Genomic DNA, 14922 nt, shown 5'->3' on the forward strand with positions numbered 1-14922 from the left:
GGCTGCCCACACCATGCAGGGCCATACAGGAAGTGCTAGGGTTGTCCCGAGTTGTCTGGTTCCTGACTCTGGGGTGATTACAGCAGGAACATAGTGGCCCGTAGAGGGGCTGGTGAGGAGGTGGCCTCTGGATCAGTTACTTTGCATGTGAAAGACAATGCACACAGGCCAGTGAGTCCTTCACTATCCCTGGGAATTGGCTAACTGTGGAAGGAACGTCTCTCCAGGGTTACCAGGGCCCCAGATCCCAAAGCATCATAAATATAGAAAATAAAAAGACGTGATTACAATGACCACATTTCCTTTACTTAGACCCAAAAGTCCAAAGCATCTTTTCACTCTGATTTTCTTATATTCTGTAACGATTCAGTCACTAAGTTTGGTGGCTCAGACAGCAAAGTGTCTGCCTGCAATGTGGGAGACCTGAGTTCGATCCCTGGGTTGGGAAGATCACCTGAAGAAGGAAATGACAACCCACTGTAATACTCTTGCCTAGAAAATCCCATGGACAGAGGAGCCTGATAGGCTACAGTCCATGGGGTTGCAAAGCAACATGACTAAGCAACTTCACTTTCTTTCGAGTTTGTTTTATTTCCTTCAAAATGTATCTCATTCATCCATTCGAGATGCCAGGCATTATTGTAGGCACTGAAGAATGGGAAATTACCAGGCTTTTGATTTAAAAGCGCTCAGAGGGTAAGGTAAGAGATAGACATATAAACTAATAATTGAGAAGAACTTGATTAACTTGATAAATGCTACAATAGAGCAAAGGCAGGGGATATTCATGCCTTGTATTCCCAACGTCGGCCTCTGAATCCTGTCTGTGTTTCCTACCCTGTTGTGCCTACCCTGCTAGGTTAATTGTCCTTAACTTGTCATTATTTTGCTTCACAAATCAAAATGATTTCCAACAGCCTATAATTCAGTAAAACTAAAGTCACTTATCTGACTTTTAAGAACCACTGGCAGTCCACACCCTCCTCATGTCCCCGTATTTTTACCACTTCATTTATTCTCTAATTTAGTATACAGTTACTCTCTGACCATGTGTGCCCCACACAAACAGATACAGATATGAAGGGTGGTAAGTGTTCCCAAGAAGCACATGGTATTCTGTGAGCATGTGGTCCATTATGGTTCACACGCCCCACGTTTATTCACTGGATACTTACTGAGCATCTACAATTGCCAGTCTCCAGGCTAGGCCAGTCTCCTGCTGTCTGTACCAGATTTTCTTTCCATCTTCATGTCTCTGCTCATTACAGCCTACTTTCTGGCATCCCTTGCCTGCAACCCTTTATTCCTCCAAACTGCTTGTTCTTTACTTCTTGCCTTTTGCTACTATGCATTATACGTGTTTCTTTTTTCTACTCTATCCCAGAACCTAGTCATAGTACCTGCTGAGGTAGGCACTTGGCAAATACCAAATAACTGCATTCATGCACGTGGTTCACATGCTAGGTTCTGTGCTTCCTCTGAGAAGCTCATCTAAATCCCCTTTCTCTGACCTCCTAAAGCACTTCCCATAGAAATTAGCATCAAATCAAGTAATGGCTTTAATTATCCATTATTGATGCCAGTGGATTCATTGTGATGTTCCTGCTGCTGCTGCTAAGTCGCTTCACTCGTGTCCGACTCTGTGTAACTGTGTAGACGGCAGCCCACCAGGCTCTCCTGTCCCGGGGATTCTCCAGGCAAGAACACTGGAGTGGGCCGCCATCTCCTTCTCCAATGCATGAAAGTGAAAAGTGAAAGTGAAGTCGCTCAGTCCTGTCTGACTCTTCGAGACCCCATGGACTACAGCCTACCAGGCTCCTCCATCCTCGGAATTTTCCAGGCAAGAGTACTGGAGTGGGGGTGCCATTGAATGTTCCTACTAGATGCAAACTCTTTAAGACTCAGATTATGCCTCATTACAGTAACCGAAAATTGAACCTTCAGGAAGTAAACATTCAAAACCTGAGTGACTTTCTTTCCATTGAAATGACCAATTGCTTTGGTGTTATTTTAAAACATTTTTGCAGCTCTATACAAATGAAATTTAACACCTTATACCTAGAAGTTCAGGAGACAATGTGACATAGTGCTGAAGACCGGAGACTTTGAATAGAGACCTAGGTTTGAAACCTCGGAGAAGGCGATGGCACCCCACTCCAGTACTCTTGCCTGGAGAGTCCCACGGGCAGAGGAACCTGGTGGGCTGCAGTCCATGGGGTCTCGAAGAGTTGGACACAACTGAGCAACTTTCACTTTTCACTTTCATGCATTGGAGAAGGAAATGGCAACCCACTCCAGTGTTCTTGCCTGGAGAATCCCAGGGACGGGGGAGCCTGGTGGGCTGTCATCTATGAGGACGCACAGAGTCGGACACAACTGAAGCAATTTAGCAGCAGCAGCAGCAGGTTTGAAACCTAAATCTGCCACTTATTCCCTATGACCCTAGGCAAGTTACTTAATCTCTTCTAGTTTTTTCACCTCCATGGTGAATAACAGTATCTTCTTCACAGAAGTGTTGTAAGGATAAATGAGATAATGTATGTAAAATGCTTAGCTTAGTATTGGTACATAGTAAATGAGTCAATAAATTTTAGGTGATATCATTTATACTGTTGTTGGCACTATGGTAAGCACACTCTGTGTCCTAGAAACCCTGTTTTAAAAGGATCCTAGGATGGGGAAAGGGGGAGAGGAGCTTACTGAGGCTCAGAGCAGTAAAATAACTTGCACAAAGTCACACAGCTAGTTCCTATCAGAGCCAGAACCCCAGACCCAGCCTAGGCAACTCCAGAATAAAGCTGCTTTCTCTTTACACAGTCCTGACTCTCCGGAGGCATGCTCACAGAGGCTATCTCCATGAGGCCACAGTAACTGGTCTGTTCATAGTTTGAATGAAAATAAATAGGTCAGAATGGTTGTTTTGGAGACTCATGTAAACACTGAGAAAATACACAGATTAGGTTCAGGAACTCAAGCCGGGTGTTGGGTGTGTTTTAGCAAGCAAAGTCACAGCATGGGGAAACACATCCCTTCCTGATACTTAGCACATATTATTTTGTTTAGAGCGACCAAGTGGATTAAGGAATAAATCCTAGGCATGGAATTTCAAATGAGAAGACCATTGTCCGCAGAGCTCAGACATTTCTGTCCTTGGAAAGCTCTGCCTCACTTTCCCACAGGATAACTTCTCAGTCAGGAGAGGTTCTCCTGACAGCTCTGGGGCAACTCTTTGGTGCTTTTTAAAATTCGGACTCCCTCCTCACAGTCTCTTTCACTCAGCTTTTCCATTAGTAAGATGCAGAGAATAATTCAAGGTCTGGCATTGCCCTGGGGTGATAGCATGGGGTAACAGGAGGAGGGGGAGATAATGTAACCCAGAAGTCAGTGTTTTTAATACCCAGGTCCCCCTCCCCAATCCCAAACACTTACCCTGAGTTACTTGAGTTATACCTCCTTCTCACACCTCTGTCAAACCTCACTCCTAGATCTGACACTACCTGCTGCCACCAGTTCAGCCATGGGAGTTTCATTTCCTACTGTTCTTCTCTTTAAACTTCTTTGTTTTATAAATCCAAGAAGCCAGCAGTTAGTTAAACAAAGCTAGATTTCTGAAAGAGCTGAGACACTCTTGCTGAGTTAGCTTTTTAGCATTCTTGGCTCCTCTGTAGACAAGGAATTGAAAGAAACAGACATTTTAATATATCTTCTTCTGGGTTAAACATAAGCTAGAGAAGCTATAAAACTGACCCCTCTCTCTTGTTTTTCAGATAGACCACATGGTGCAGGGCCATGCTGCCTTCCCTGAACTACAAGCCAAGGCCAAAGCCAGGTAACGGGTCTCTGTTCCCTACAACTTTCCACGCCCATCTGCACTGATGGCACTGATTTTAGACGGCTGCACGATTTTCAGATTCTGTGAGCAATGAAAATGCCTGGCAGTTCTTGGTTATAAGACAGTCATCTGAATGATTCAGAACATACATGTATTCATTTTCAAAACAGCCTACAAAAACTCACAAAGAATCTAGGGATCCCCATAGAATATTCTAGTGACCATGGTTGAGATGCTCTGATGTAGAAGAGGGTGCACGGATTTTGGAGTCAGAATTTCTTGGATTCAAATACAGTTTTTCTGCTTATTAACTGTGTGACCTTGGGTAAGTTATTCGATTTCTCTAAGCCTGTCTTTTCATCTATGAAATAGGATAGTAACCGATAGGAGTGGTTTCTAGAATATATTGTTAAGGGAAGAAAGCAGAGTATAAAGGAGTTTTGCAGTATACTCTTTTTATGTAGAAACAAGGTGATAAAAGAAAATATATGTGTATCTAGTCATTTATGCAAAAGAAGTATACGAAAGTTAAATCAGAAATGAATGAAGTTAGTAACTATAGGGGCGTGTGGGTAGGAATGCGATGGAAGTAGTGGGGGAATGGAAACAGGGTGGAAGGAGGGAAGAGCACACCTCTGGTGTGCCTTCTGATATGACTCTGACTCTTAGAATCATGATGACACTTCATGCCCCTCTGAAAATAAATAATAGGGGGATGGATGGATGGATACTTGGAGAGATGTGTGTGATGGGGGTGAAATGCAAATAGTAAAAAAAAAAAAAGAAACCTATTGTATTAATAATAACATGATCATACTAATAGAGATTTGAGAAGGAAAAAAACTAACCTAAGTAACTCCAAGAAAGAATATTTTGAGAGTATGCTTTATGGCTAAATATAGAAATAACTACATAAATAATATACTGTTATTAATGAGTTTGGTTTTTTTATAGTATCAGTCAGCTATTCTGAAAATCCTTTATGTATATACTATAGTTGAGCAGAAAAAATAGATTTTTTTTTTTGCAGATGATGAGAGCCAGATTTCCCATAGACAAGAAAATAAGGTTAGAATGAACAGTATAGTAATGGATGGAAATCAGAAGTATCAGTATCAACTTGTGGCTTTTTAGTGTATATATTGCTGGATCTCAGTAGAAATAAATATAGATACATATATTCATGTGTGAGTGGGTGTGACATATTTATTTGTTCTCTAGCGATCTCTGCTGAGATGGCTTAGAAGTAATGACACCTTCATAGCAATGTGTACACCTAGCACACATGGTTGCCAAAAAGGAAAGTTGGGGAAGGATTCAATTAGGAGTCTGGTTAATAGATACAAACTACTATATATATATAAACAAGGTCCTACTCATAGCACGAGGAACAGCATTCAATATCCTATAATAAGCCATAGTGGAAAGGAATATGTGTATATGTGTAACTGAATCACTGTGCTATATGCCTGAAACTAACACAACATTGTAAATCAACTGTATTTCAAGTAAATAAATAAAATTAGTGAGTGAGAGTCTGATACAAAGCAGGGTATTCAAACAGGGGCTCTGTAACAGCCTAGAGGGGTGGAATGGGGAAAGAGATGGCAGGGAGGTTCAGAAGGAAGGAGATATATGTATACCTATGGCTGATTCATGTTGAGGTTTGACAGAAAACAACAAAAGTCTGTAAAGCCTTCAATAAAAAAATAAATAAAAAAAATTTTAAAAACAGGGTATTTACATAGTCCCATAGTATTTCACTGTAAGATACTTATTAAAATAAAAGAAAAATAGTGAAGAAATCTTAACTTCACAGTGGAGAAATTTGGCAGGCAATACCTTATCCAAGTGATCAAGACTAACAGTACTGGCAATAAGACATCAGCATCACGGACCTCATTTTATGATGCACTGAGAAGAATACAACATCATTTTTGTAATGTTAAACTGAAAATGCATCACTTCAGTGTAAACATGAGGAAACAGTATGCAAACCCAAATTGAAGGACATTCTACAAAATTATTAGCAAACATGCCTCAAAGATTATGAAATTTAAGGAATTACTAGAGAACTGTCCCAGATCCGAAGAGACTGAGATGCTACCGCATCTGGAAACAATATAAGATCATGGGTTGGTTTTGATCTTAGCCAGAAAAAGGCCATTAGTGGGGGGAAACTGTCAACATTCAAATAAGTATAGAGATTAGTAATACTATAGTATTTGTGTTAATTTCTTAGATGATGACTATAAGGGAAGTCTGCATACTGTTTTTGCAATTTTTCTGTAAATCTAAAATTATTTTGAAAAAAGCTTGAAGAATAATTATCAAATTAATTTCACAATATTAATGCTAGTTGTTGGGCTTTTTAACAAAAGTAAGGTATTTTATAATATTATCAGAGAAGTTCCATCAGTGTAGCTAGTATCTGGCTAAAGGGAGAAAGTCTAAGGTGAAGGTTATTATCATAGATTCTGGAGCCAAATTGCCTGTCTCAGCTTCAGCCCTTAGAAGCTTGTTACCTTCACTACTTATTTAACCTCATTGTGCCTTCATACTTCACTCTACAGGAAAATGATAGTAAGCACCTCATTAGGATGTTGAGAAAATTAAATGAATTTGAATAGTGTCTGGGATACAATGGCACTGCTGAGCTGTAATAGGTATACAGTAAATGACAGAGATAGTGATAAAAGGTGTTGCAGTCACTTGTGTTAGACATTTCCTTTCCACCAAGGGACATGCAGTCATGGCAAGGCACACGTGCACAGAGCAGAAGGAAGTGCATACTGACTAGAATATAAACACTGTGTTATCAGGGTATAGAGGGGGTTTGACCCCGACCAAGAGTCTCAGAAAGGCTTCGTGTGTTTTTCCCTTCTAGGAGTCTCTAGTACAAGGTCATTACCATTGTACTACAGGGATCACACCACTTAACCAATACGTAGCATTTTAGTTGGCTTCAGTTCAGTTCAGTCGCTCTCATGTCCGACTCTTTGCGACCCCATGAATCGCAGCAGACCAGGCTTCCCTGTCCAACACCAACTCCCAGAGTTCACTCAGACTCGCGTCCATCGAGTCCGTGATGCCATCCAGCCATCTCATCCTTGGTTGTCCCCTTCTTCTCCTGCCCCCAATCCCTCCCAGCATCAGAGTCTTTTCCAATGAGTCAACTCTTCGCATGAGGTGGCCAAAGTATTGGAGTTTCAGCTTTAGCATCATTCCTTCCAAAGAAATCCCAGGGCTGATCTTCAGAATGGACTGGTTGGATCTCCTTGCAGTCCAAGGGACTCTCAAGAGTCTTCTCCAACACCACGGTTTAAAAGCATCAATTCTTCGGTGCTCTGCCTTCTTCACAGTCCAACTCTCACATCCATACATGACCACTGGAAAAATCATAGCCTTGACTAAACGGACCTTAGTCGGCAAAGTAATGTCTCTGCTTTTGAATATGCTATCTAGGTTGGTCATAACTTTTCTTCCAAGGAGTAAGCGTCTTTTAATGTCATGGCTGCAGTCACCATCTGCAGTGATTTTGGAGCCCCAAAAAATAAAGTCTGACACTGTTTCCACTGTTTCCCCATCTATTTCCCATGAAGTGATGGGACCGGATGCCATGATCTTCGTTTTCTGAATGTTGAGCTTTAAGCCAACTTTTTCACTCTCCTCTTTTACTTTCATCAAGAGGCTTTTTAGTTCCTCTTCACTTTCTGTCATAAGGGTGGTGTCATCTGCATATCTGAAGTTATTGATGTTTCTCCCGGCAATCTTGATTCCAGCTTGTGCTTCCTCCAGCCCAGCGTTTCTCATGATGTACTCTGCATATAAGTCAAATAAGCAGGGTGACAATGTACAGGCTTGACATACTCCTTTTCCTAATTGGAACCAGTCTGTTGTTCCATGTCCAGTTCTAACTGTTGCTTCCTGACCTGCATACAGATTTCTCAAGAGGCAGGTTAGGTGGTCTGGTATTCCCATCTCTTTCAGAATTTTCCACAATTTATTGTGATCCACACAGTCAAAGGCTTTGGCATAGTCAATAAAGCAGAAACAGATGTTTTTCTGGAACTCTGTTGCTTTTTCCATGATCCAGTGGATGTTGGCAATTTAACCTCTGGTTCCTCCGCCTTTTCTAAAACCAGCTTGAACATCAGGAAGTTCACAGTTCACGTATTACTGAAGCCTAGCTTGGAGAATTTTGAGCATTACTTTACTAGCATGTGAGATGAGTGCAATTGTGCGGTAGTTTGAGCATTCTTTGGCATTGCCTTTCTTTGGGATTGGAATGAAAACTGACCTTTTCCAGTCCTGTGGCCACTGTTGAGTTTTCCAAATTTGCTGGCATATTGAGTGCAGCACTTTCACAGCATCATCTTTCAGGATTTGAAATAGCTCTACTGGAATTCCATCACCTCCACTAGCTTTGTTCATAGTGATGCTTTCTAAGGCCCACTTGACTTCACATTCCAAGATGTCTGGCTGTAAATGAGTGATCACACCATCGTGATTATCCAGGTCATGATGATCCTTTTTGTACAGTTCTTCTGTGTATTCTTGCCATCTCTTCTTAATATCTTCTGCTTCTGTTAGGTCCATACCATTTCTGTCCTTTATCGAGCCCATCTTTGCATGAAATGTTCCCTTGATATCTCTAATTTTCTTGAAGAGATCTCTAGTCTTTCCCATTCTGTTGTTTTCCTCTATTTCTTTGCATTGATAGCTGAAGAAGGCTTTCTTATCTCTTCTTGTTATTCTCTGGAACTCTGCATTCAGATGCTTGTATCTTTCCTTTTCTCCTTTGCTTTTCACTTCTCTTCTTTCCACAGCTATTTGTAAGGCCTCCCCAGACAGCCATTTTGCTTTTTTGCATTTCTTTTCCATGGGGATGGTCTTGATCCCTGTCTCCTGTACAGTGTCACGAACCTCATTCCATAGTTAATCAGGCACTCTACCTGTCAGATCTAGTCCCTTAAATCTATTTCTCACTTCCACTGTATAATCGAGACCACATAACCTAGAGGAGGGATGCCTAACCTCAGATCATCAGTGAACCGCTAATTGTGTGCAGAGTTTTGTTGATTACATATTTATGTGTATATTTATGGAAAGAGAGGCCATAGCTTTTATCAGATTCTCGAGGAGATCCAGCATTTATAAACATTTGACCCACAAAAAAGAGCGCAGATACAGAGTTCCAAGATCTGGATTCAAATCTGAGCTCTCACATGCATTGTTGTGTGAACCTTAGTTTCCTTAACTGACATGGGATAGTAGACAGGAGAGAGCCAGCTGTGGGTAGCTCTAAGAATTTGAGTATTTGGAAAGCCTTCATAAACTACACAATGACGATGGCAACCACCACTACCATAACTTCTACTGCTATTACAAATGATCATAAAAGAGGAGGATTTTTTTGGAGGGGATTGTTCTAGGGTTAAGCAGCAGATGTCTGTCATCCATCACCTGCCTGCCTTCTCAGGGAGTAGTAAGACCACTGGACTGGGAATCAGAGGTCTTGGCTTCTTGTACCGATTCTGCCATAAATCTCTTGATGACTCAGTTTCCTCACCCATAAAATTACAATAATATCACCCTGCTTAACTAGTTTTCCAAGTATTATGAGGATGAAAGTAGACCATGGAAACGCCAGTCTCTGAAGACCTTAAAGCTCAACACAAACCTAAGGGATAGTTTAGACTTTGCCATGAAATACTCAAAATTTCCAGAACTTTTTCTATAGCTGAACCTCATGTAAGTAGTTTTGACTGAAAATAGAAAGAATTTATGGCTTAGCATGCAAACTCAGAGAAACCACAGCATAGGGTGGTCCAGAAGCATTAATTTATGGAATTCACTGGTAAAGTCAGGCTAGGTTTAAAGCCCACATCTCTTCACGTGCCAGCTGACTTCAACCCCCTTTCCAACTGCCTCTCTGTATTTTTCCTTCTCTTTAGAGCTAAGCTGCCCCAAAGCATTGCTTGTACTCCTGGTCAGTTTCCTCACTCCTCCCTTGCCCACTCGAGTTTGAATTCTGTCATTATCAGCCCCTGAAACATTTAATATTCCAGTTTTCAGCAAACACAGGATGCCTTCCAGTCCCTTTCCTTGAGCTCCCAGCTGCATGCGGCACCAGTGATCACTCCTCTCTTTCCAATACTCTCTTCCCTTGTTTGTCTAGAACATCATCTTTACCCAGTTTTGTTTCTGTATGTCTGACTTTTTCTTAATCTCCTTTTCAAGTTCATGGTCCGCTTCTTGATTACTGACATCAGAGTTCATCACTGCTACATTCTTGGAGCTATTCTGTCTTTGTGGTCTTTTTCCATAACCCCATCTACATCCTTGGCGTCTTTTAATTCTGTATTTTATCTGCAGCTCATATATTTAGTAGGCATTCAGTGTTGGTTTTCTTCCCTTCTAGTTTCCTTATGTTATCTTGCAAAAGAAAATGTGTCTCTATTTATCAGATGTATAAATAGACTGTATCAGGACTATAGCACTCACTGTACTTCAGATCTTAGAACCAAATAAGAATAGTTGTCATTATGTGAAGTTGGTTATTTGGAAGGGACAACAAATCCCTTGGAATGAAAGGCTGTATGCCTCTTTTGGTGCGACTTGGGGCTCTCTGAAAACAGCAATGCAGGTCACCCCTATCTCAGAGCTTAGCATCAGCAAATCCTATTTGAAACCATAGAGACAAATGTTGATAAACAGAGTTAGTATTTTATGCTCTCCACGTACTGTACCCCTAGAGTTCATCCTGAAGAGGACTGTTTTATGAGCTTACGAAGTGAGTGAACAGTAGCTGGATGTACCAATGCATGTAAATGACAACCAGAGTCTCTTTCTACGTGGGGTCAAATATCCAGATATTTGACTGCTTTGCCAGAGATCACGTTCCATTGATTATAACTTCAGCTCTTTTCCTCTAGACTGCCTATTATTTTCTTACTTCTCTTAAAGACTCTTTACCAGTGTTTCAGAATGAGGTTATGGTGATGGCAGGATTTGGTGGGAAGATAATAATCCACAAGGACTGGATTCAAGGTTGGCAGCAGAGCCAAGGTTAAAATTTGGGTCCTCTGACTGTCTGCTAAGTGTCTCATGAACACTTATAACAGTGAACAAAGAAATAAATAAGTCCCTGTTTTCATGGAAATTATGGGCATGCATATACATATACACATATGTATATGCATATCTGCAGAGAGAGAAAGAGAACACAGACTCCAGGAATTGATCAGCATTCTAAAGAAAACTAGAGATGAGTAAGGAGACATAGAGTGAGAGGTGTTGAGGTGATGGATGGGATCTATTTCAGGTGGGGGAGCCATCCTTCATTAGGTTGTACTCAAAGAGGACTCTGAATAAAGAGAGGGAACAAACCATGATTATGCAAAGAAGATCCCTTTGGATGAAAGGAACAACAAGTCCCATGGCCTGGAGGCAGAAGCCAGCTTGGCAAACTCGGTAGACATTGTAAAGGTCACTATGGCTGGACCAAAGTGGAAGAGAATGGGGGACAGATGAGAGCTGAAATTTAGCCAAGGGCCAAACCATGTGGGTCATTGTAGAAAGCTATGAGACCACTGGACTTTATTAAAGACTTTTGTTTAAAAAGATGACTTTGGGTGCTCTATAGAGAATAAACCATTGGTGGGAAGAGGGGTCAGTGGAATCAGGGATCCTGACCTCAGCAGGCTGATAATCTCCTGGAGGAGGAGGACTGGAGACAGAGAAGCCCAGCCCCATTCTGAGCTGCTTTTGCAGCTCTCACTGCAGGCAGTGGTGTGATTTTGTTCACTTCCAGTCTTTCAGAGGTGCAAGGTTCCTGCTAATTCTCATCCTCTTGCTCAATCTGTGTTTCTTTTATCCCACCTCCCCTGGAGTTTTTTGTTATTCCTTTGAGGACAATCAATTTTTTTTAATCTGATTTCTTCTTCAAACTGCTTTTGTTTCTGTGATTTCCATAATCCCACTGAGGATCACTTTTAAAATGTACTGGTCCCCCATATGCCAAATCTCAGGGTGTATCTAAATCTTTCCATGAAAATATGTATGAATTCCCCCTGGAGAAAGAAAGGCCAAGAACATTTTTTAAGAATTTGCAATGTGCCTAACACTGTGCTTAGTGATAATTATATATATATAATATATATATAGATTATATATATATGAAATCTCATTTAATTCTAGAGGAAGAAATGAGTACTACAGGGAGTCCACTTGTAAACATTATCCTCACTGTCCATTCTTGTTTCCTTGGCCTGTATGGATTCTTCAACCTTGGTCCCTCATTCCAACAACTGGGACCATCAGTCTATCAACAAGTATTTACTTAGGCTCCCCTGAGCTCTGGCAATCATAGAGCCAGGGTGATGATATTAACACCTTTTATCCCCTAGGATGTGCCAGGATAATCAGTAAATTCTTGATGTCTCTTGGATGAGAAATGTTTTTTTAAATAGACATAAGCTGGATATTACAATGCCTTTCTTTGGCTTCTGTTCTTCAGGCAAGTATAAGAAACTGCTCTTTAGGATGCTAAGAAGACTGAGGGCTATGCTGACTTAGGAAACAATTCTTTATTTTCTGCCTCTCAGCAGATTCACTGCAGCCCAACATAGCGCCTGGCACATGAGTGGAAGAAGGGGGGTGGATGTCACAAGATGATTATTCCTTTTCTCTGCCCTCTTTTGTGGGATACATCCATACTCCTGGAAGGCTGTATCCATGTGACTGCAGAAATCTACTCTTTGGCAGCCCTGTGCTACAATGAGATGGAGAGCTTAAAAAATAACCTCTAGTGTTCCATGTGGGATCAATATTTATTCACTCTACACTTCAGTAACCGTGTTGAACACCTGATGGGATGAGTAAGATGTGACTGTTTCCCAGGAGTTCAGATTCCAGAGATGGATACAGATAACATTGAGGCAGTTATCCTATAGTGGCAGAAGGGCCATTCATTTGATATATACTCTGGAGTGGTACTGTGTGCCGAGTTCTCTGCTAAATTCTGAATGTATACGGGTGATGGTCTGCCTTGATGAAGCTTAAAGTCCACAGGAGGCCACAGGCAGTTAATAAGTAAACAAACCCATGAATAAATATATGGTGACCAAGGCTGATATGAAAAAAACTGACAGAGTACAGTCCTAGAACATCAGGGGAACCCCATTTAGATGAGGTGGTCAGGGAAGCCCTAGCTGATGGGAACCCAGTTAAGACAAGAAGGATAAAAACGAGATAACCATGTGAAGAACAGAAGGGAAAAACACCAAAGGTTACCAAATGGGAAAGGAGGTAAGGAGGGATATATAAGGAGTTTGGGATACCAGATACAAACTACTATATATAAAATAGATAAACAATAAGGTTCTACTGTATAGCAGAGGAAACTATATTCTATACCTTATAATAAACTATAGAGAAAAATGATCTGAAAAAGAATATATATATAATACCCATATATGTGTGTGTGTATGCATATATGTGTATGTATGTTTGTCTATGTGTGTGTATGTGTATATGTGTGCTCAGTCACTTCAGTCGTGTCTGTCTCTGTGTGACCCTATGGACCGTAGCCTGCCAGGCTCCTCTGTCCGTGGGATTTCCTAGGCAAGAATACTGGAGTGGGTTGCCATGCCCTCCTTCAAGGGATCTTCCCAACCCTAGAATCAAAGCTGCATCTCCTGCATTGCAGGTGAATTCTTTACCTGCTGAGCCACCGGGGAAACCCAAGTTATTTATAAATAAACTGAATCACTTTGCTGTATACCAAGAACTAACACAGCACTGTAAACCAGCAATACTTCAATTAAAAATAAAAAGAGTCTTGAACAATGATTACCATAGGCAGGTAAAGGAGGCAAGGAAGAGAATTCTAGGAGAGAAGGAGAACAGGCAAACATTCAGAGGTCAAGACCTGCATACTTTGAAAAATCCGAAGTAGTTTCGTGTCACTGGAGCATGATGTGTGCAGGGGTGAGGAGGGAAGAGGAATGGAAAACATGTCTGTAGTACAGAACAGTGTGACAAGGACTCAATAAGGAAGAACATCTATGTCAAACAAGGAAGCTTATGCTTTATCTTGAGGGCAATGGGAAGGAGCCACTAAAAGTTTTAGGTAGGTATGGAGTCATAATCAGAGTTGCATTTTCAATGAACCACCCAGGAAGGAGTGCAGAAGACCCAGTTTGGAGAGGGCAAAATTTCAACAGGGGAGATAAGTTGAGGCCAAAGCTCTAATCTGGGCATTTAAGGAGGCATGCATAAAGAGTGGCAGTTGCACAAGAGAAAAGTATGCTGGTTAGAGGAATATTTAAAATAATAAATTGACAGATTCTGGTGAAAACTTAAATTTGGGAACTGAGGGAGAAAGAGAAGTCAAATATGATACCCCCTCTGATTCTGCCCCTAAAATGATTGAGCAACCACTGAAGTGAGCTTGTTGTTGTTTAGTTGCTAAGTCTTGTCCAGCTCTTTTGTGACCCCATGGACTGTAGCCACCAGGCTCCTCTGTCCATGGGATTTCCCAGGCAAGAATACTGGAGTTGGTTGCCATTTCCTTCTCCAGGGGATCTTCCTTGCCTAGGGATCGAACTCATGTCTGCTGTGTTGTGGGCAGATTCTTTACCACTGAGCCACCAGGGAAGTTAAGTGAGCTTGGCTTTGGTCAAACCAAGGAGCATAGAAGGAAGATTGAGTATGTCAGAAAAGACCATGTGTGTCCTAATAGGTATCTTTAGTTGAGGTCCCTTTGGGCTTCCAGGGGAAAGCATTTGATGGGTGCTTGAATATTTGACATGGAACTCATCACAGAGAAAGAAGCTGGAGATAAGGGCATATATTTGGAAGTCTTCAGCACTAGATAGTTAACTGGAGCCGTGAAAGGAAGATGGAATCATCCAAGGGTAGAGAAAAAATGAGAAGACGACTGTGGACTGGACTCTGAGAGTCTTCATATACTTAGGGACAGAGGAAGAGAACCAGCTAGAGAGGAGATAGGAAACCAAAAGAGAACTGTGGCCTGGAAACAAGGGGATAAAAACAAATGAGTAAGGAATGGTCATGCAGGACAA

The 14922-nt window shown here is 41.3% G+C and overlaps 1 protein-coding gene across 18 annotated transcripts in view; it reads left to right on the forward strand.

The window, feature by feature from the left end:
- FGGY (FGGY carbohydrate kinase domain containing) overlaps positions 1-14922 on the forward strand; it is a 510923-nt gene that overhangs the window by 368687 nt on the left and 127314 nt on the right. For all 18 annotated transcript variants that reach the window (XM_069592908.1, XM_069592919.1, XM_069592895.1 and 15 more), the window contains one exon: positions 3768-3829. In XM_069592908.1, the coding sequence (XP_069449009.1) occupies positions 3768-3829 (62 nt within the window). The remainder of the gene's footprint in view (positions 1-3767; positions 3830-14922) is intronic.

This window comes from Ovis canadensis, chromosome 1 (genome assembly GCF_042477335.2).
Source record: "Ovis canadensis isolate MfBH-ARS-UI-01 breed Bighorn chromosome 1, ARS-UI_OviCan_v2, whole genome shotgun sequence".
In the NCBI taxonomy this organism is placed as follows: Eukaryota; Metazoa; Chordata; class Mammalia; order Artiodactyla; family Bovidae; genus Ovis; species Ovis canadensis.